The 23,336-nt window shown below is 36.3% G+C and overlaps 2 protein-coding genes across 2 annotated transcripts in view; both read left to right on the forward strand.

Annotated features, from left to right (window-relative positions):
* The window catches only part of SLC9A8 (solute carrier family 9 member A8), a 118,116-nt gene that overhangs the window by 48,906 nt on the left and 45,874 nt on the right, over positions 1-23,336 (forward strand). The window contains exons 7-10 of the mRNA XM_051976573.1: positions 1,501-1,535; positions 13,013-13,156; positions 14,726-14,880; positions 22,419-22,523. Coding sequence (XP_051832533.1) covers positions 1,501-1,535; positions 13,013-13,156; positions 14,726-14,880; positions 22,419-22,523 — 439 coding nt within the window. The remainder of the gene's footprint in view (positions 1-1,500; positions 1,536-13,012; positions 13,157-14,725; positions 14,881-22,418; positions 22,524-23,336) is intronic.
* LOC127548898 (U3 small nucleolar RNA-associated protein 14 homolog A-like) lies at positions 14,910-19,944 on the forward strand. The gene has a single exon (XM_051976564.1). It carries the CDS (start codon positions 15,131-15,133, stop codon positions 17,459-17,461), a length of 2,331 nt encoding a protein of 776 aa, XP_051832524.1. The 5' UTR covers positions 14,910-15,130; the 3' UTR covers positions 17,462-19,944.

Genomic DNA, 23,336 nt, shown 5'->3' on the forward strand with positions numbered 1-23,336 from the left:
AGAATGATAAATTTCTCAGCAAATCAGAATCCTTTTTCCTTTTTTTTTGATAACAATGGCCAAAATCATGTTACTTTATTCTTATCCTTAGCACTTTATGCTACATAGCATTAGTATATCTGTCTGTTCCTGTCGCTGTAATCATTATTTCACTTTGAATAGTCAATTAGAAAATAAATTTTATAGCAAAGAGCTTTGATCAGTTAGTTTTTTGTTTTAATATATGGTCCTATACTTTTTTTTTTTGAGGCAATCAGGGTTAAGTAACTTGCCCAAAGTCACACAGCTAGTAAGAGTCTGAGTACAGATTTGTACTTGGGTCCTCCTAACTCCAGGGCAGCTGGTGTTTTAACCTAACTGCCCTTTTATCTCATGCTTTTTAAACATCAAGTTCTGCTTCAGGTTCAGAGGAAAATTTGGGAATTTTGTGGTTTGTTATTATTAAAATTACTAAGATATTCATATTGTAATGCCGGAGAAACTGAGCAAGACAGAGATTAAAGAACAATTTAATAATTTATTAAATGGAGAGATATACTGGGACCAAATGGATCCATGGTTGGTCCCAGGGCTGAATGAGACTATTCTCTCAAAGAATCCAGCCTTGAGTATCAGACAGCAAGATTTTTTTATAGGCTAATAAGAACAATGACATAATGGGGGAGATACCTGATGGGGATAACCTAATGAGGGGGAGGCATTTAGGATGACATAATGGAGGAAGGTGCTGGAGGGGTTACTGATATTCTAATGATGTCTAAAATGGATAGATCTTTATCCTGTCAAACATTAAGAAGGAATGATTATAGCCTAAAGATATAAAACTAATGGGTTGAGGCTTGAGTTGAAATGTGATGACCACATATTTAAAATCAGCCGGAGTTAGGAATTCAGGTTAAGGGAAAAATCTTCAATCTTTATTGAAGTGAAGAGGTGAAAAAGGATTGCTATAGCAATATGGGCAGCTGCGACAGGAAGCCAGCTAGCAGAGGGGATTTGGAGATGAAGGGCTGTAGCGATAGCAATGCGAGTAGCTGTGTCAAGATGCCAGCCAGCAGTCTCTCTTTCCGCTTCCTTTTCCATTCCCCTGCCTCCACCCACCAAAAACATCATTTCCTATACACACATCAGGACTTGCACAAAGAGTGGGTGGGGGCCATTCTTTCTCCAAGCATATATATTAAAAGAGTATGGTCCAATTACTATTTACCCTCACGTGCTTGGGACCTCAGTGCATCAACTCAAGCCACAGCCCATTACATAAAACCTTTATCTTATCAAACCTTTAAGAGGGAATGATTATAACCTGAGGCAGAATAATTAAATAGGACAATTGGGAAACTGGGTCAGGACATTAAAAGGGAACTGCAGCACAACAATATTCTATTTACTTTGTAAGCAAACAAAAAAGTATTTTTTCTCTTTATTCTTCATTAATTTTTCTTTGTGTTTTTTTTTTTTTTTGTTGTTGTTGTTTGTTTGTTTGTTTGTTTTAAATAGGCTGATGTCATTTCTAAACTCAACATGACAGACAGGTAAATCCTTCCTAACATAACATATATTTAATTTCTTTGCACTCTGGGGAAATTACCTTCATCATACTAACATAGGTAGAATATTCATATATAATATATTTCTGCTAGAAAATGCAGCAATCTAAGTTAATTTGTTTTTTTGAAGCATGAATAAAAATAATTTTTGTATATTCACTACCCCTTTCCTTAAAATTTATTTGGTATCTTTTCAGGATCATTTGACAGTATTTTAATGCAAATTATTACTTTGGCATTCGGATCAAACAAAACTCTTTAGAAAATGGAGCTATTTTCCTTTTTTTTTTTAAACCATATTTTTGTCATTTATTATACATAATCATCCCCTAGAATTTATTAAGTACTTGTTATGTGACAGGTGTTATCTGAGGTGTATCCTTAACAATATACAGATTCATGTTTATTTTAACAATTATTATATATTCATGTTTTTCTTCTTACTGTATGCTTCTTCTTAGTCTCCTTGGCTAGATTATCATCCATATCATACTTTCTAATTATGAGTATTTCCCAAAGCTCAGTCTTCCACTTTCTTCTTTTTTCAGTATACTTTCTTTCTCAGTGACTTTGCTCCTAAGTGGTTGATTATCATCCCTATGGACATGGCTCCCACATCTGTATATCCAGTGATATTCTCTCTCCTAAGCTCCAGTCCCACATCATCAGTAGCCTATTAGACATTTTTAAGTGGATATTTCATAGGCAATTCAAACTTAGTATGTTCCCAAAGAAAACTTATCTGTTCTACCTACCTTCTGAACTTCCATATTTCTGTTGAGGGTATCATGATCTTTTCACTTATTCAGGTTTTTAAACTTAGAGTCATTCCATTTCCTCACTCTCCCTTATCCTATTCAAGGTATTTTAGAAAGAGCTATCTGGATAGCTATCAGATATTTAATGCTTAAAGGAATCATAATTTCATTGTTGTAGATAACCACTAACACAGATCTACAACTTAGATTGTCTCTAAGACTTGGCTAACACAGATCTACAACTTAGATTGTCTCTAAGACTTGACTGTCTAAAAAACTCATCACATTATGGTCAACTTATTAAAGAACCTTTATGAAGTTAGGTAGGCTGGTCTTCAGACAACATATATTGTTATTTGTCACCAATCTCATATGTGGACTAGCTTGGTGTAGGACTTGCTAAATTTGGATCCTTCCTTGCTAAAATGAGGTTTCAAAATAGCCAAGATGTGAGTAGGTATATAGGCAAGCAGTTGATACTTATGACAGACTTTTCAGAAGTCAAAAGTCATATGTTTGCTAGATGTTTATATGATTTGACCTCAGAGTAAAATGAAACAAGATGTGTTATTTATTTTGAAAAGTTCGAATATATGTTGATCTGCCCTGGAGGTAATTACAAAATGTCTTTCATACTTCCTTCCAGTTTCAGTTCTTTTTAGCTATAAATCAATAATCAGTTTGAATTCACCAGTGTGACAATGTGTTGTTGTACATTGTATTGTGTATATATATTTGATATATATTTGACTTGTTTTTGCAATTTACTTAATATTAATGTAGTTAGATTTTATGAACCATAAAAAATTCATTTTCCTTGTTGTCATTACCTAATATTGTAATTTAAAATAAAAATAACAGAAAAAATTCAAAACTATCTATAGGTTTGTTTATTTTTTTTCCCATTGAAATGACAGCTAAAATGTTTTTAGGTGAAAAAGTATTGATCATTTTCAACTAACTTATAAGTACTTCTCAGTATCTATAGTTGTAACTTAGGGTCCATCTAGCTAAATAGTTTCCACTTTGGAAGTCCTTTCCTTTTCAGAGGAGAGATGCTAGGTTTCTCTTTTGGACTTTTTTGAAAGCTTCCATTTTCATTCCATTTTGCTTTGATGGCTATAACAAAGCTTCTTTCTAGGAGCCAGTCACATCATGTCTTTATAATGCCTTATAAAGAATTAATTTTGTAAAGAAATTAATTCTTTACAATAAATTGATCTGATTTCTGGAATTTTCATCGGTGTGTGCTACAAAAGGTCATAAAAACAGAACATTCTGATGTCAGCTCCCAGTGTTCTCTGCATATAATATCCACTTAGTAAATATTCATTAAATTGAGTTTCAAATTCAATTGTCGCAAGAACTATGTAACATTTGAAAAATGTGAGCAGTTTTAGCTAAATACCTGTTTGTCCAGCAAAGGTAAAATATCAAAGCTGATAGGCTTTTCTGTTTGTAATGATTCCTATGACAAACTATCAAAATCTATACCTGCTATGTTAATTAAAGAATATATAAAGAGTTTTTATTGAGATGGACAAAGGGTATTTTTCTCTTTAGTTTCTACTGAAATAAATATCAAAGTTATTGATAGTATTGAAATATTAAAGCTGACCACTTTATCCTTCCATCTCTCTCTTTGCCTATTATTTTAAGGCTTTTATTAATCTAATTATCTGTCTTTTTCTCCTCCACTTATTATAGAACTTTCTGTACTCTGCTATTTCCCCATTCTTCTAAACTAAGGGGTTGGGTACCTGAACTTATTTTTAAAAATATTTTTATAATTATATTTGGGAAACAAGGGAAATTGATTCCCTTGTTTAAAAACGTGGGTCAGCATGAAACACATAAGAAAATTGGAAGCTGAATGAACAATACTTCATGATTGCTCTATGTACTATTTTTACATGACCCCTTTGTCCTCTAGATTCTTGATTCTGTCCCCAAGCTTATATTTCTTAGATTACTTCTCCAATAACCCTACTGGTTCTTCCTGTATTCACTGAACTTCCCCTCTTGGTAACAACAATACTTTGAACTTAACTACAGTTTTTTTGTGCCATAGGCAAACTGTGTCTATTTTAGCCCAGACCTCCTAGCCCTTGGATGGAACCAGGAGGAGCAGATTGCTCTCAATTGTGTGACTGTCCCACTTCCATTCTAGTTATCAGTTGTGGCACTCTGCCAAAGAGCAATGAAACTAGGCCAACTGCTTATATTCCTAGCCTATTCCCGATAAATTAGCCCGAGATTTTCCCAGTTTACAGCAAGTATTAACTTATTTCACTGGTGCCCACTTTATTGCACTTGGCATCTGGTAATATTGCATATTGATAGCCCAGGAAGGAATAGAATTTGACTACTGCTTCAGTAATTTTGAGGGCATTATTTTTATATATTTATTTTTGTAATAGGAATGTCTACAAATTACTCTGCTAGAAAGAAATTCAGAGAAAAATTAAGCAAATGTTTCAGTTTCTGCCTCTTGAAACTTATGCTATAAATAATATAATCATAAAAGATGTGATAGAAATCATGTCTTTCACCTGCATTCAATGGAAGTGAATCAGAGTGGATACTCAGCCATCTTAGAGTGAATTATTCATTAAAAAGCAATGCCATTTATGTCTCTGCAATCCTGAATTTTTTTGTTGATTGGTTTGGAAGTGTAGGTGAGATACTTGTGCTATCCAAGATATAATGGGAACTAAAATATTAATTGGCAGATAGATAGAGGGACTATGTTAAAGGGGTTGCTACATTTATCAGAGATCTGGTGCCTCTAGTCACCAAAGGTACCCTGTGCTTCTAGGGATAAAGAAATAGGTCATTGTTTGAGGATACCTTATCTCTAGTACACTTGAGAAGAGACTGTAGAGCTGGCATCAAGCACAAATTCAGTCTAACTCCTAAGAACCCACTCATTATAGTAATAATAACCTGATAAGAATTCCTAGCCACAAGGAGTCAAAGACCAAACTGAAGGTGAGAGCCAAACTTAAAGGAACTCACATCCTTCAATGATCTTATAAAGCCAGTGGTTCCAAAGGACCTACATGAAGGGTTGCACTTTCAGACCAAATCTTTCACAAATCTCAGGCTTATGGGTGCCAAAGATAAGGCTTATCCTTCTGAGACTTAGAGATTGGGGGCTGATAGAATATCATTTGAGTATGTCTCATCTCCTGCCATTTTGGGAGGAGATTGCATGGCGTAATTTGGATGCATTTCGTCCAGGAACCTACATGCAAGGTACATAGTGACCTAGAGGCATATTTAAAATTCCTCGTTGAATATGTCTGCTGTTTGTACTTACATCTAATATATGAAGTGACAAATCTTGTAAGCAAACATTACTGTCTTACTTGAATGCCATGTGCAGTCATCCAAGTGCCTAGAGAATGTGTATCCTGGTCATTTGGTTCTTTGCTCATTCTATGGCTGGACAGGATTCTTTTGTCCTTGTGATTCAGTGTCATCTGCTCAAAACCTGTTTCTTTTGCTGACAATTCTTAACAACCCCTGCTCCTTAGAGGTTAATTTGAAAGATTTGTTGGATTGAATTTATTTTATCCCCCAGATCGTTGATAGAGTCATTACCCCTCATGTCTCAAGGAACTCACAGTTATTCCCTGTACCTCAATTCCTGCCTCACATTTAGTGACTTCAGTATATGTGGTGGTATTTCCTTAATCTTATCTCCTCAGTAAATCCACCTCCTCCACTTGCACAGGCATTGAGATGTTCACACTTTAAACCTCCCTATTGCTTTCCATGATTCTGAACTCTGAAATTCCTCTTTGATCATAACCTTCTATCCTTCCATTTCCCACTCTTCCCCACTCCTGTGATCCTCCTAAATATATTCTTTGTATTCACTGTGACCTCTAATCTCTCCACTCCTACCCTATTCTCCCAGTCTGTTACTTATAGCTTCGCTTTGCTCACTTCACAAACTTGACCTTGCAGTTTACCAGTAATGTCCTTTACTCTTGAGTTTTTTACCTTGTTGCTACTTATAGCTAGTCAAACCTCAAACCTGGGTTAGCTGTACCATTGTGTGGTACAAGACCCCCGGCTTAAATAAATTAAGGAGATTTCTCAAGGCAAAAGCTAAAGGAATTTTATTACGATCATAAGCAGATAGGCAAGGCCCAATTAACAGACAAGAATTAGAGGTCTGGGCTAACACTCCCTATAGGCTGGATCTTTGTCCTGATTAGCCAGGACAAATGACCTCACATTCTAAGTCATAAATGATGAAAAACTTCTAACTACATCTTTAAGATTACTACATTACCTTATATGGGAGTTTCAATGTCAAGGTGGCCCCAACTTAGTCTCACAAAGGAAAGGGCTGTGTGTGGTCTCACTCTTTGTAAACCTTGTGATTTCTGGAGAAAGAAACCTGGCGCAGCTGACTTTCACTCAGTCTTCAGAATACTGTCTCCATCTTGTGAGATAACTTTCACAGTTCACTTCATTCACTATCATCCTTCTTTCTCTGTTTTCTGGTGCTGTTTAACCCTGCTAGAAGTAATCATATAACCTCACCATCTGGGTCTAGATCCCCACTCTGCATGGTAATCATATTTTCCCCTAATTGATTTATATTCCCTGTTAGGACTGTTACAGACCTTTGTCCTCTTTCCACAAGTATTTTCACCCTCTTTTAGCAGACGACCTCAATTTTTAATTTACTAAAAAAATGGAGGCTATCTGCCACAATCTACTTCTTATTTCATAAAACTTATCTTTTGACAGTCTCTTCTATCACCCCAGTCTTTGAGAAAGAAGTGGCCCTTCTCCTTGCAAACATTAATTCTTTATTTTCTCCCTCCAGTCTCCTTTGGAAGAATGGGGTAGGAAAGAAAATAAAATTTTAACTGAAAAAAAAATTTAAAAATTAAAACAATGTTAACCCCCCTCTACTTAGAACTTATTCTTCTGAACATTTTCTTCTCTGCCTTCTGCCCATCCTTTCACCCTGCTCATCTCTATCTCACATCCCTGGCTACCTATTTAAACCATGTTCAAATGACTATCATCCTGTGTACTTTCTTTTTTTTTTTTTTAAATTTTTATTTAATAATTACTTTATATTGACAGAATCCATGCCAGGGTAATTTTTTTCATCCTGTGTACTTTCACTTGACCTAGAGTATTTACCCAGAATACTGTCTTGCTGCTCCTATATAAGATATTAAAGGAAGTGGAATTGCCAGGGACTGAAAAGTAGGAATGAGGAAGTGGTGGCACAGGACTTTTGCTGTTGAGTGAGAGAATCAGTAAATGAATAAACATTTATTAAGTGCTTACTCTAGAACAAAAGCTATAATAAGAAGAGAAAAGCAAAATAGTTCATGTTCTCAAGATGCTCTCTTTTCTTCTTAAATTCTCAGTAATTTAATCATCTCCCATGGATTTAATGATCATTTCTAGGTAGATGATTCCAAAAATTTCTAAAAATGCACACTCAACCTTTCTTTTCTTTGCTCCATACCTTTGCACAGGTTGTCTGTCCATCCCTTCCCCAAAATGTGACCTCATCTTATCAGAAGTTTTAGCTTGAGCCTTCATAGTTCACTTCCTGTGCCAATTATTAAATCCTCAAGCATTCTTTTTTATTTACTTATGTGTGTACATGTTATATTCCTCGCCAAAGAAAAGCTTCTTAAGAGGAGATTATTTTTGTCTTTGAATTGCCTGGTAAAATCCCTAAAGGGTAATAGACAATTATTAATGCCTTTTGAATACATGTTTGAATGAGGACAGAACTTTTTGTTTTTGTTTTTGTATTCTCAGCTTCTGAGGAAGATTTTTCAAGTCCAACTTCTCACATGTTCTTACAAATTTGACTCAGCTCTATATATATTTTAGAAATGAGGCCTTTATCAGAAATACTAGCTGTAAAAATTGTTTCCTAGCTTTCTGCTTCCTTACTAATCTTGACAGCATTGGTATTGTTTGTACGAAACCTTAATTTAATACAATAAAAATTGTCATTTTGCATTTTATAATGTTTTCTAGTTTTTCTTTGCCCGTACGTTCATTCCTTCTCCACAGATCTGGTAGGTAGACTATCCCTTGCTCTACTAATGTACTTATAGTATCACTATTTATGTCTGAATCATGAACTTATTTTGACCTTATCTTGCATAGCATGTGAGATATTGGTATACTCTTTCCCAATTTTCCCAGCAATTTTTGTCAAATAGTGAATTCTTATTCCAGAAGTTGGAATTTTTGGATTTATCAAACAGTAGATTACTGTAGTCATTGACTGTTGTATCTTGGGTACTAAACCTATTCCACTGCTCCACTACTTTTATTTCTTAGCCAGTATCAATTTTTTTTTTAGCAATACTGCTTTATAATACAGTTTTAGGTCTGGCATGAGTAGGCTACCTTCCTTTGCATTTTTTTCATTAATTCCCTTGATATTCTTGACCTTTTGTTCTTTCAAATAAATTTTATCGTTTTTTTCTAGCTCTATAAAGTAATTTTTTGACAGCTTGATTGGTATGGCACTGAATAAGTAGATTAGGTAGAATTGTCATTTTTATTATATTAGCTTGATGCGAAATAACTCCATTGGACTTGAGAGGGAGTGAAGTTACAAGTCCATTTTATTACGTAACTGCTGAAATGAGTGTCCTATAGAATAGGCACCCTTGGAGCACAAAAGCACAGTCTTTTACTCCCTATCCAGAAAAGCAAGTTCTTCTGTTTCCCCCATTGGCTGGGTACTACAGAGGTTATAGTTTATCCAAAGCACCTAATTCTTAATTTTCTACCTCTGATTACATCATTACATCTTCTCCCCACAGTGTAGGTCCTTAATTACAGTTTCCTTTCCACTTGTGAGTGTTTCCATCTCTAATTACATTTTTAAATTCCCACCTTTGATTATGTTTTCCCTCCATTTGCAAGCTTGAGTCTCCACCCCTGATTACATATTCTCTCCATAAGTTTTTCTTTCCTTGTTCATTTCTTAGGTTTCAATTTCATTCTTCTGATTTAAGTTTCATAACTTTGTGGAAACTAAACCCTCATCCAATTCTCACAGCTCAGCCTTCCCTTGAATAATTGATATTTTTCCAATTCTGTGTAAAAAGTATTTTGTAATTGTTTCATGCAATTCCTGACTTTGTCTTGACAGGTAGATTCCCAGATATTTTATGTTGTCTGCAATTATTTTAAATGGGATTTCTCTTTCTATCTTTTACTTCTGGGCTTTGTTGATAACATATAGAAATGCTGATTATGTATGTGGATTTATTTTATATCCTGCAACTTTGTAAAAGTTGTTAATTGTTTATAAGTAGTTTTTAGTTGATTCTCTAGGATTCTCTAATTATGCCACCATATCATCTTTTTTGTCTTCTTGTTGCCTATTCTTAATTCCTTCAATGTCTTTTTCTTCTCATATTGCCAAAGCTAACATCTCTAGTATAATATTGAATAATATCAACTTCTCATTAGAGATTTGACCTTGTCACTTAACCTCTTGTTGCTCCAGGTAATTCATGGTAATTTCTTAGTTTTTATTTTTTCCTCAATGTCTTGTTTGATTTTAAAATTCTTTTTTGAGTTCTGTAAACATCACTTGTTTTGCTTTAAATCTTTCAAAAGCCTAACAGAATAGTAAAAAGAAAAGACACAAAAGGAAAATAAAACAAAACAAAACAGAACATTGTCTTTTACCTAGCAGAATATGTGGAAGGATTCAAAATACATAAAAATTCAAGAAAAGATAAAGAATAAAAAAAAATTATACTAATGAGTTTTCATCTTTTCTTCCTTGTAAATTGATTATATAATTAATAGATATATCATACACACACACACACCACACATATACATATACATTCACACCTACCCACACGCCCACAGGATATACATATATCTATGTACATACATACATACATAGTGACATGCATACCTATCTATGGATACTCAGTTGCATTTATGTATGTGTGTGTGTGTCTATACGTACATACATATATATGTATGTGTATGTGTATATATATATATATATATATATATAGACACACACATTTACTCATATGTAAACATTCTTCTAAAACAACATTTAATATGATTAACATATACTATATATTTTTCTCTTGATTGAATCTCTAATTTTGACTTTGTCTATGATCAGTGATTACTAACTTTTTTTGCTAATGAATTCTACTCCTAATCCTTATTGTAGTGTTTGTATATATCTCTTCTTCCCTATCCTAGCTAGAAAATAAGCTAGAAGTTTATCTTTAAATTAAGAAGTTAGCTTAACTAATTGTTCTTTAACTTGCTTTGCTTTTGACCTCCCTTCAACCATGAATCCTTCCCTTATCTTCTTCTCCCCAAACTTTTGTTTCTCCCTCTGCCCATCCCTCCCCCCTTATTTCTTTATAAATTTTGAAGGGTGCTCTTCCCTTCATGGTATATTTGTAGAGTTGCCTATTTAACCCATTCTTGATGTGAGTAGATTTATAGAACTCTCCTTCACCCCTAATACCTTTGTGTCTATTCTTCCTCTGTGCTTCATTTGTATAAATCTTTCTTTTGAGCTACTCAATTACTGATGCCAGTCTTAAACATTTTCATATAAAAAACATAAATAATTTGTCCATATTAGATTCCTTGAAGTTAATCCTGGATATTGGCTCTTATGTGTTAAATTTTCTATTGAGTTTGGGTTTGGTTGAAAATCTTGAAAATGACAAGTTTGTTGAATGTCTATTTTTTTCATTCAATATTATGGATAACTTTGCTGAATATGATATTTTTGGCCACAGGCCTAGTTCTTATAATTGTTGTTATGTATGATTCCAGGACCTGTGGTTTTTCATTGTGACTGCTGCTAAGTTCTGCATGATTCTAATTGTAGCTCCAACATATTCAAATTGTTTTTTTCCTTGTTTCTTGCAAAATTTTATTTGATGTGGAAGTTTTGGAATTTGGCAATAATATTTCTATGTGTTTCTTTCCATAAAGGATGTCTTTGAGATAGTGATCGATGGATTTTTTCTGTTTCTATTTTCCCCTCATGTTCTGTCACTCTAGGGCAATTTTCTTGGGTTATTTTTTATATTATTGTGTCAAGATTATTTTTTTGGTCATAGATTTTCAGTCTTATATTTTCTTTTCTTGGTCTGTTCTCCAAATCTGTAGGGTTTTGCTTTGTTTTGTTTTTATGTTTTACCTTCTGTTGTATTTTTTCATTCTTTATATTCTGTTTTGTTATTTCTTGGTCTCTTATAGTTTCACTGACTTCTCCTTCCCCAATTTGAATTTTCAACATAATTTTTGTTTTTAAAACTCTATCTCCTTTTCTAGTTGGATAATTTTTTTCCTTATAAAACTTAGAAAACTATTCTTAGTTTTAATTTTTTTATTTTTTCCTCAATGTCTCATTTGATTTTGAAATTCTTTTTTGAGTTCTATAAATTCTCTTTGGGCAGGGAACCATTTAACATTACTCTTTGGGGTAGAAGAAGCTTTTTTTGCTTCGGTGTTCTCTGAAGATGAACTCTGGTCTTCCCTATTCCCATAGTAAGTTTCTATAGTTGTTTGGTTTTTTTTTTTTTCATTTTTTAAAAATGAGAAGTTTAAATACTTTCATTTTATTTTTATTTTTTTAGTTTAAATACTTTTAATCATGGGGCGAGGGGTTGGTCCCTCCAGCTTCACTTCAGCTCTCCCCTCTGACCTAGAATCCCAAACCAAGAGCTCCCCATTCTTGCAAGTGCCTACAGTCAGTAGCATCCCTGCCCCACTACTTCTACATTAACCAGGTTGCTGGTTTTTTCTTAACCATGGCCCCTCTCTGCAACATAGCAGGGTCTGACATTCCTAATCAGCTGAAGTTTACACAGTCTTCCCAGACTCAGACCCCTAGCTCTGCATGCAGTCTGAGAGATGAAAGTTTCTGTGGTTCCTGCTGAGGGTCCAGCTAGTCCTAGTGGTCCTCATCTGCTATTTGTATGGCGCTAGCCTGGAGGTGTTTGTATTTCATGTGGGTTATTTCCAGCTCCCCTAGAGGTCTTTCTTTGGATCTTCTTGAGTTGTAGCTGGAAGACCTCTGTTCTGCCTCTGTTGATCTTTAAACATTTATGTTCGAGGCCCAAATTTGTTCCATTTATGGGGGAAATCTAGAGAGCTTGAAATTTTACTGACCTCCACCATCTTCCCAGAATCTTCTCCCAGATCCTTGATTTTCTGATGCCCCAAGTCCTTAATATTAGGTGGGATTGAAGAATTTGTGTGACAAAAGAAAAAGACTTGTGTGGGTTTTGCATATTTGTATATATTCTCCTTTATACCACTCTTATCCATTTAGACTATAATCGTCTTGAGGATAAAAACCTTACGTATCTCTGACTAGCACAGAAACTTGTACATATTAGATAGATGCTTGATAAATATTTGTGGATTCTGATTCTGTCCAGAGCTGCTCCTCATTACTCTGAATGCCCAGGGCTTTAGTCTCTGTGGCACTTGAACAAATGCTATAAATAATGCAGCTATTCATAATGTTATCTTTTTTTTCTTTTTTTTTGGTTACACTTTCATTTGGATTTGATAGTTTGGCTTTTTTTCCTTAAGAACACTAATTGTCATACTTTAGGTATTGTGTACCTTGTGAAAAGTATTGTTACAATTTCCTTTTATGTCTCTTTTTTCTTACAGCTTTGCATTTGGCTCATTGATATCTGCTGTTGACCCAGTAGCTACTATTGCTATTTTCAATGCACTTAATGTGGATCCAGTTCTTAACATGTTAGTTTTCGGAGAAAGCATTCTCAATGATGCAGTTTCTATTGTTCTGACCAAGTAAGTTTTTATATGTGTAGGAGAAAAACTAAAGTTATTGAACTGAAAAGTATCAAATAACCAAACAGTTGATATTTTCAAGTCATTACATGTATAGTTGTTTTACTTATAGGATTGTTTGCTAAGTAAATTAGCACTTTGGTTTCTTATTGTAATCAGCCTTAAAGTTAATAGGTTTTACAAAAGAAAGGTGTTAAAAATAAACCAGAAGTTTGTAGTGACACTCATGAGAAAAGTAGTCTTAAGTAGAATGATAAAATTTTGCTATAGCAGTTCATAGAATCATATCTGTTAATATCTACTAAATGTAATTCACAAAACTTGCTATAGGGAAAATGGAGGAGTTACCAGGAAAAGGAAACAAATCGTGGATCATTTCAAATTTACTACCCAAATATTGGTTTGCTCATTTTAGCCTCAGCTTAACATATTATAGAAGAAATACTGGGAGTCGAGTACTTAAATTGAAGAGTCTGTTTTGCCACTAACTTGCTGTATGACTTAAAGAAAGCCCTTAGTCTCTTTGGTTCATAAGTATTTATGTTTTAAATCTGTAAAATGAGGGAGGCCTTGGTATTTGTGGTGGTGATATTGGACTTAACCTCCAAGTTCCTTTCCATATCTAAGATATAATGGCCTCTTTGCTTTGTTTAGTGTGTGTGTGGAAAGGAGAGCAAAAGCAAAGATCAGGAAGTTCTTCTTCCTTTTCTTCTACTTTTGGGAAATAGGGCTATAGGCAGTCAAGGTTAATTTAATTTTAAAAATTTCAAAGGCCTATTAGAAGCTAAGATTCAGTCACTGTTTCAATGATAGACTTGTTTCAAAGGCTTTTGCAACAAAGCTCAGCATGTCCCCTATTTTTGAGGAAGTATGCCCATTTGCTTACTTTTAAGAGGGACATTTCATAAAATAGCAATCTGGCAAGTGATGTTATTTAATTTCATACGAAGCTGAATTTTGACATGAAATGTCATTGGATAGTATTAAGTTGCCAATATTTGTTTCCTTTGTAGTATTTAATTAATTGATATGTCAAGGGTTTTTTTTTTTATTAATTCATCATTAAATTCCTTCCAACCTTGATTTGTTATTATGAAGGTTCATTCTCTAGCCAAAGCTCAATTTAAGTATGTTGGAATGAATTTTGTTCCAGACTTGTGATTTATTCTTCAAGCATTGAGAATCCTAATATTATTAAATAAATGTAGGAAAAAAATTGGCTCAGAAAGGGTAAGGAGATGGCCTGTCCAGGTAAATTTGTACCATGTAGGAATTTTATTTATATTAAGAAAAGTTTGTAATTATCTTTTTGATCTTGGGCAAATTACGTGACCTAGTTGAGCTTTAAAGTAATAGTGTTAGACTAGGCCTCTAATGCTGCTTTTAGCTTTTTAAAAAGGTCATTTTAGAGTCCTAAAGTCTCCCTCATCCCTGCCACTCTATGAAATTCTGAAATTTTGCTTTAAAATGTTGTTATAGATTCTTTTTTTTTTTTCCATTAGTGCCTGTGGAAAGTACCTTTCTAATTTCTTTCTTTCTTTTTTTTCCCCATTTCCTTTGAATTCCTAGCACAGCCGAAGGCTTGACAAGAAAAAATATGTCCGATGTCAGTGGGTGGCAGACTTTTCTACAAGCCCTTGGTTACTTCCTTAAGATGTTCTTTGGCTCAGCTGCACTTGGCACTCTAACAGGGCTAATTTCTGCACTAATATCCTTTGAAAGCAGTGTATTGCATAATTAGATAAATTCTTTTTCATTTTCTTTAGCCATCTTTTAATGTTCCTTAAGTGTGCCTTTTTTTAAAAAAAAATCAAAGTTTTGTTTAAGGGATATATTTGGTATACTTTTATATGGTTTTATTAAGATTTAAATTAATGACTGAGCTGTTTTAAATTTGTCACCTAGAAGCGGCATGGTATCATGAATAGAGCATTGGTTCAAAATTCATCTCTGAGATTTCCTTGAAATGTGACTATGGGAGAATACCAGCTGCTTACCATTATGAGGAAGATTCCTGAAAATAGCAGCCTTCGGGTACTGAGCCATGAGGAAGAAGTGGTGGATTTACTTACAGACTGCCAGCTGAGTACCAGTGAAGATGAGAACAACAATGATGCATATGAGGGTGAAGTTGATAGCAAAGTAGACAGAATTGACGGTGACAATGGTAACAATGAAGATGACAACAACAAAGAGAGGAAACATCAAAAGCTCCTGAATGTTATTTGTGGCCTGGGTGAAAAGAAGAGGCTGACATTAGCTGAGCGGTCAGAGGCCAGTCCACAGGTGTCGGAGTTCAATGTCAGCACTGAAGGGACAAGGGAGAAGCTGGAACTCACAGAGTTGTTGGCACCCATCAAGATTTCTTCCTCACTGGGCACTGTGAAGAAGCAATTGAAGAATGTCAAAAACAAGAAGACTGTGGAGTTACCCCTTAGCAAAGAAGAGAATGAACGGAGTCTCAGGGAAGCTGCCTACAACAAAATTTCCCAAGACATGAACAAGTGGGACCCAATAGTCATGAAGAACCGAAAAGCAGCACAGCTAGTCTTTCCTCTGGAGCAGGAGCAAGTTCTAGATAGTCCTATCGAAGAGGTGCTTGAGAGCTGGAAGGTATCAACTCCTCTAGAAAAGAAAATTTTTAGCCTCCTCCACAAGAACAAGTGGCCTGTGACCAATGCTTTCTTGACATCGGAGGAAAAGGCCTCTTTGAAAGCCATGAGTCTGGAGGAAGCCAAGCAGCGCCGAGCAGAGCTCCAGAAAGCCCGGGCCCTGCAATCCTACTATGAGGCCAGGGCTCGAAGAGAGAAGAAAGTCAAAAGCAAAAGGTTTCACAAAATGCTAAAGAAAAAGAAAACCAAAGAGGTTCTGAAGCAGTTTGAACAATTGCATAAGATCAGTCCCACTGCGGCTTTGGAAAAGCTAAAAAAAATTGAAAATGCCAGAATACAGGAACGAATGACCCTCAAGCACCAGAACAGTGGCAAATGGGCCAAGTCAAAGGCTGTTATGGCCAAATATAATCTGGGGGCCCGTAAGGCAATGCAGGAGCAGTTGATCAAGAACCGGGAATTGACCCAGAAACTGAAGGTACCTTCTGACAGTGAGCACAATGAAGAGGATGAGGAAGATGCTGGGCTCATCCCTGCCATTGTGAATGAAGTGCAGCTGAGCATTGACAGACCAAACCCCTGGGTGCAGAAGCAGCATTTGAATGACACCAAGAATTCTCTCACCCAGAAGAAGCCTGCTGCCAATGAAGTGGCTGAGTCTGAGATGGAAGAGGCCATGGCAGAAGACGAGCTGCTGCTGCAAGAAGCAGAAGAGAGACGGGCCTTCTCGAAAAAAGTTGAACAGGAGTCACAGAAGCAGAAACAGATGACGACCATGACAACAGCACCTAGGAAGATGGAGGAAGATGAGGAGGTGTTAGTTCAATTGAGGGACCTCTCTAAGCAGCTAAATCAGAAGGTCAAGAAAACGAGGCAAAATAGAATACAGCCTGTGAGCCCACCTTCAGCTGCCCACAGTAAGCCAAGTGTCCAGAGAGAAGAGCAGGCCTTGCTAAATGAGAGGCCAGCCAGGACATTGGAGGAGGATCTGGGGGCTTTGGTTTCAGAGGAAGTTGGCCAAGAACAGGAGCTCCTGAAGCCGGTAATGGAAAGGCAGCATTGGACTCACTTTAACCAAAAGAATCCTCAGAAGATGAATGAGGAGCTCATGACTGGCCTGCACACTATCATCAGTATGAAGGCCCACATTGAGAACTCCTTTTTATCAATCCCTACCTTTGTAGAACAGGAGGACTGTGATGAGGACGTAACCCAAAAGCAGCTCATAAAGGAGGCCTTTGCTGGGGACGATGTCATCACTGACTTCCAGAGGGAGAAACAAGAAACTGAGAAAGCAAGTGAACCAAAAGATATTGACCTGAGTCTGCCAGGCTGGGGACAGTGGGGTGGTCCAGGCCTGGTGATCAGTGCCAGGAAGAGACGCCGGTTTCTTATCAAAGCCCCTAAAGTTTCTCCAAGAAAAGACAAGTGCTTGCCAAATGTGGTCATCACCGAGAAGCGGAACATCCATGCAGCAGCCCACCAGGTTAATGTGCTTCCATTCCCGTTCACCCACCCAAATGAGTTTGAACAGACCATCAAGACACCAGTGGGAACCACATGGAACACACAGAGGGCCTTTCAGAAGCTGACTGCACCCCAAGTGGTGACCAAGCTGGGCCATATCATTGAACCTATTAAGGAGAATGATGTCAAGTCCTCTCCTTCCCACTTCAATCTTCCAAATCTGTAGAAGAAAGGACTTCAGTACTTAACCATAGGAGGAGAGAGCTAAAGAAAGATTTTAAATCCTACTGTTCAACCCAAGCCCAGGAGAACTTGGTACTCATTCCCTGGGACTTCAGAAATAGTACCTTAGATGGTGACAATAGCTCCTTCTGAAAATAAAACAAACCTTGCAACTCATTGGAGCTCAGTATGTCATATCATTTTCCAGTCAATTCCCTTCTCCCTTTACCATTGGACAGATCTGCTGAAGGAACTCCTGCTCTTTACCGCGAGCTCATTAGATGGCCCCAAGTGGGGCAAGAAAAATCAAGAATGCAAAGCAGGTTTAATAATATCTTCCATTCATCTGGACAGCATTGAACTGTTGACAGCATTTTTATAGCCATTCTCAGACTCACTAGAGGAGGGGGAGAGGTATCAGTAAAAGTACCCCCAAAGTCTAGACAGCTTATTCATGCCACTGGCTAACTTTGGGAAATTCCCTTCCCCTCTCTGAATTTCACGCACTGCATTGGAAAATGAAAGGGGCCAGTTGGATCAGGGGTTCCTAACTTGGGGTCTTCATGAATGTCGTGGGAAATGCATTTCAATATGACTATTTCCCTTTGTGCATCTGGAAATATTCTGAGAAGGGATCTACAGGTTTTATCGGAATGCTAATGGGGCTCGTGATACCCCCAAAAGTCAACCCTGGTCAGTAGCTGATCCCTAAGGACTCTGAGTACTAATGTTTTAGAAATTGGAAACAGACCCAGGGGAAGGTAATCTGCCCCAAGTGGCACAGTCAGGATTAAACCTCTGCCCTGGACTTCGCACTGATTCCTCCTATTTCCACTTAAGTTCTCCAGTGCGGTTTTAGAAGAACTCCAGGTTTTATCGTCCAGTTCATCTACACTTTTGGAGATGTGTAAGTGGATGCCTCCAAAGGCTAATCCTAGAACTTTGTGGTGCTGGAGCAATTCTCTCCAGATCTTCCAAAAGGAAACAGAACTCTTTGCAGATCCCTTTCCTTGCCTGTAGGAGGAACACTGAATTTTATGATATTCTCTGCCCCTGGGGTATTACAGAGGGTAGGGAGTCACCCCCCCTCAATGAGGCAGCTCTGCTCACTTCTGTACTTGGGTTTGGGATTGGCAATTATGTTAAAGACCAGAGCTTCTGAGAAGTTGGGCAGACTTGTGTCTTACTACAAGTTCTTTTATGAATGGCTCCTGAGGGATGGCCATGAAGGATGCACACAGGCCTTTTGCTGTGTCTCTTGCAAATGAAGAGAATTCCTCATAGTAGAGGAGCCCTCATGTACAAGTAAGGGAGGTGGGGACAGTTCCTACATTGCACGGTGTTTCACAATGTCTGCTAGGTGAAACCTGTGCCAAACCAGAGGAAACAGTTTCTGGTGCTAAGAAACGGGTGCCAACTTCAGATAGCAAAACCTTTCTTGTCTCCAAAGGATGTGGGACAGATGATTGCTACATTTAGTCTCCTCCAAAAGGCTCTTCCTACTGAGTGTATCTACCTCCCCTCCAGCAACCCTAATTAAGTACTTACTGTGTGCCACGCAGTGTGCTCAGCACAGAGAATCCGTGAAAAAAGGACAAACAGCAAATTCAGCTCCAAACTTTGTAGTTACCCTGGTCTCTGCCACTTCAACTCTACCTTCTTTGGTCCTTTCCACCAATCTAGCCTCCTCCCCAAAAAAGAGACTACTCCTAAATTAGTCCAGTAGATGTTGATGTCTAAATTTTTATTTGATCCACATGTGTGATTCTGTCATTTATGAGGACTTCAAGAGTGTAAGAACTTACTTCTTTGATGCTGATTACAGCTCTTCTACAAATTGTGGTTTGAAGGTTGCTTAGATCACTGAAGTAGGTGAGGACACAATGTTATCAAAGCCAGGACTTTACCCCACATCTTCTGATTTTTAAGGCCCTCCTTCAGTTGGGATTGCTACATCTCCATTTATCCATTTGTGACTTCATGGTTTGTTCCAAGTGCTGTGTGATGCTGGCCTTATTTGTCCAGTGGCAAGGAAACTGAATATGAAGTCGGGATCTCACATTCAAATCACATTTCTGATATTTACTACTTGTGTGATCCTGGACGAGTCACTTTCCAAATACAGATCTTAGTTTTCTGATTTGTATAATGAAGCCATTGGAATAAATGATCTTTTAAGGTGAAAAAAAAAGGAAATGTGACTATGGGCAAGCCACTTTAGTTTTCTGAGACTTAATTTTGTCATCTATAAAATGGGGAAGATAACATGTGTACTACATACAACATAGAGGAGTTGTGAGCATCAAATTGACAGTAGTTGTAAAGTACTTTATAAACCACAAATTGATGTATAAAAATGGTATGATAATAGTTATAACGTAATTAGGATGCCATTTAGAAATTATGAAAATTATAAAACCCCAATTCTTGTTACATTTTAGATGTAATTAATTTTTTAATTTTTATTAAAGCTTTTTATTTACAAAACATATGCATGGGTAATTTTTCAACATTAACCCTTGCAAAACTTTGTCTTCCAAATTTTTCCCTTCTTCCCCCCACTCCCTCCCCTCGATGGCAGATAGTCCAATACATGTTAGATATGTTAAAATATGTGTTAAATCAAATATATGCATACATATTTATACAGTTGTCTTGCTGCACAAGAAAAATCAGATCTAGATAGAGAAAAAAGATCCTGAGATGGAAAACATCAATAGAAAGTATGAAAATGCTATTTTGTATTCCACACTCAGTTCCCACAGGCCTTTCTCTGGGTGTATATGGCTTTCTTTATCACTGAACAATTGGAACTGGTTTGAATCATCTTAGTGTTGAAGAGATCCCCATTCGTCAGATTTGATCATCTTATAGTCTTGTTGCCATGTATAATGATCTTCTGGTTCTCATTTCATTTAGCATCAGTTCGTGTAAGCTTCTCCAGACCTCTCTGAAATCATCCTGTTGGTCATTTCTTACAGAACAATAATATTCCATAACATTCATATACTCTTATTTATTCAGCCCTTCTCCAATTGATGGCATCCATTCAATTTCCAGTTTCTTGCCACTACAAAAAAGGGCTGCCACAAACATTTTTGCATATGTGGGTCCCTTTCTCTCTTTTAAGATCTCTTTGGGATATGATTAATTTTTATGTATCCCAGTTTTCATATCCATAAAAAAGAAAATTAAACTTACTTGAAAATGTCATTTCTTTCAGTAATCATTACATTGGAAATATTCTCTCACTTTGAAACTCAACATTAAAAAAAAAGTTAAAAATAAATATTATGTTTATTTTTTAAATAAGTGATACTCTCTTTTAAGCTATGGAAATGGGTTTGTAAAATAAATTATATTTAAACCATTTTCATTATTTTGGTTAAGAAACAAACTGTTGGGGTTCTGTCCAGAGAAGGAGAGATATTTGTTTACAAAAGACATTTTTTTGTCCTTTCATTGCTTTACATAAAGCTTATTGTGTTGAAAATAGAATCAATTGGCAGTCCATTTCTAGACCTTCCTGATACTTAGGCCATCTTACCAGTTTGTTTTGTAGTTGAAACAGATTGTTTCATCATAGATAATTATGCCTATGCTTTTTTCTATGAATTTGAAATTTTAAAAAAAATCTAGAAAATTTTCTATTGTCTGAATTTAATTCATCATTTCAAGTTTATGTTATTTTGTTAGTGTAGATAGGCCATCCACCAACATAGATCACAACTCTTTTCTGACCTGGGACCTGTAGAAGTAGATGGATAAAAAGAAAGTTTTTCCAGCTTCCTATACTTCTCTTCATACTGTTTTTGATAAAAAGCTAAATTTGTTTTAAAGCTAAGTAACCGGATGTTAGGAGATAAAAGAAATTTAAAGGGGATTTGTGTGTCTAAAAGACAGAGGAAAAAAAGAGACTTGAGAAGAGAAATGGAAACCAAAAGAGTTAAGTGGGAAGGAAAAAAAGAGAAAGAGATGTGTATGAATAGGGGCTATGGAGTATTTTAATGTAGATGAGCCCCATCCCATCAGAAAGGATTAGTTTTAGAGTATATCCAAGAATAAGGAGAAAAGCCATTGTTGAATATCAAACTATGAATTATGTGAGAAAAACCCAATTCTGTCCCTTAACTCCTCAGAGCCTCAGTATTTTTTTTGGTAAAGCAGGGAATAATAATGCCTGCCTTATTTATTTCATAAGATTTCCTCCCTCCCTCTCTTCCTCCCTCCTTTCTTTCCTTCCTCCCTCCCTCCCTTTCTTCCTTCCCTCCCTCCCTTCCTTCCTTTCTCCCTTTCTTCTTCTCTCCCTTCCTTTCTTCCATCCTCCCTCCGTCCGTCCTTTCCTCCCTTCCTTCTTCCCTCCCTCTCTTCCTCTCTCCTCCTTCCCTCCCTTTCTTCCTTCCTTCCTTGCTTCCTCCCTCCCCTCCTTTCTTCCTTCCTAACTTGCTTCCTCTCTCCCTCCCTCCCTCTCCCTTCCTTCTTTACTTTTTTCTTTATTTCTTTCCTTCCTTTCTTCCTTCCTCCTTCCCTTCCCTTCCTCCTTCCCTTCCCTTCCCTTTCTCTTTCCCCTTCCTTCCTTCCTTCTTTCCTTCCTTCCTTCCTTCCTTCCTTCCTTCCTTCCTTCCTTCCTTCCTTCCTTCCTCCTTCCTTCCTTTCTCTTTTTTTCTTTTTTCTTTTTCTTTCTCTTTTCTTCTTTCTTTCTTTTTCTCTCTCTCCCTCTTTCTTTCCTCTCAAACATCCCAGTGTTTTATAAACAGTATTCTCTATATTCTTTTCTCTAACATTTAGTTTCCTTTCAAAATTAAATGATTGTTAGTCACTCATTTTCACCTGTAACCTAGGGATATTTTGAAACCTTTAATTTCTAGTTATCAGTGGAGAAAAAGAACAGTTTTATACCTTTTCTGAAATTGTAATACATTATTCCTGGGTTCTTTTTCCATAATGTTTGGTGTTTCAAGTATTGAAGCATATTGATTTAAGGAAGACACCTTCCTTGGAGTTTGGGATGATGATTATCTTTGCATATCTTCCTTATGGGCTTGCAGAAGGCATCTCCCTCTCAGGTAGGTTTTAGAATGAATGAAAATTAAATGATAAGAATGTGCTGGTCCCATGTCAGTACCATATGAGCTCTGAATTGACTTTCTAGGGGGTGGTGGAATAGAATTATCATCCTTTTCATCAAATGATGATTATATAATTCTCCTTTAGGATTTGGAGCATAGTTGGGAGCTTTGTACAAGGTTAATAAGATTTCGACCTGAGACCTAGAACTACTTAGCTATCTAAGCAGGAAAGAGATATTAGGGATCATCTAAGTTGTGAATTGAGGCTCAATGAGATTAATTAACTTGCTCATGATCATACAATCACTTAGGATACATTAAGTATGTTCTTACTATGTCTAGATAGAAGTTTACTAAGTGATACAAAAACAAATGAGCTCCTGTCATCATTGACAAGCTTAATGAGAGAAAACTGATTAAAAGCCAGATTTTGGATTCCAGAATTTGATCTAGTCCAAATAATTTTAGGAATTTTAACAGAATATAATTTCTGTAAATCTCTATTTGTATCATTCTCTTATTTTGCCTTTCTCAGTAGTATTGGTGATAGGTACAACAAAATACAATTTTATCTATTTAGGGCCTTCTTTGACGAGAGCCTAGGGAAGATACTGTTTTTCTGCCTTCATGGAACACACATAATATAAAACAAATATGACTTTATATGTACTTTAGAGAGTGTCAAACATAGTGCTCTGTGTGTGTGTGTGTGTGTGTGTGTGTGTGTGTGTGTGTGTGTATGTATATATATATATATATATATTTTTTTTTTTTTTGGTCATTTTGTGGGATAATTTAATGTTATGGAAA

Source organism: Antechinus flavipes, chromosome 2 (assembly GCF_016432865.1).
Source record: "Antechinus flavipes isolate AdamAnt ecotype Samford, QLD, Australia chromosome 2, AdamAnt_v2, whole genome shotgun sequence".
In the NCBI taxonomy this organism is placed as follows: Eukaryota; Metazoa; Chordata; class Mammalia; order Dasyuromorphia; family Dasyuridae; genus Antechinus; species Antechinus flavipes.

What these genes read in the sequence shown, in the direction of transcription:
- LOC127548898 (XM_051976564.1), top strand. Translation starts at nt 15,131, where the DNA reads ATGGGAGAATACCAGCTGCTTACCATTATGAGGAAGATTCCTGAAAAT.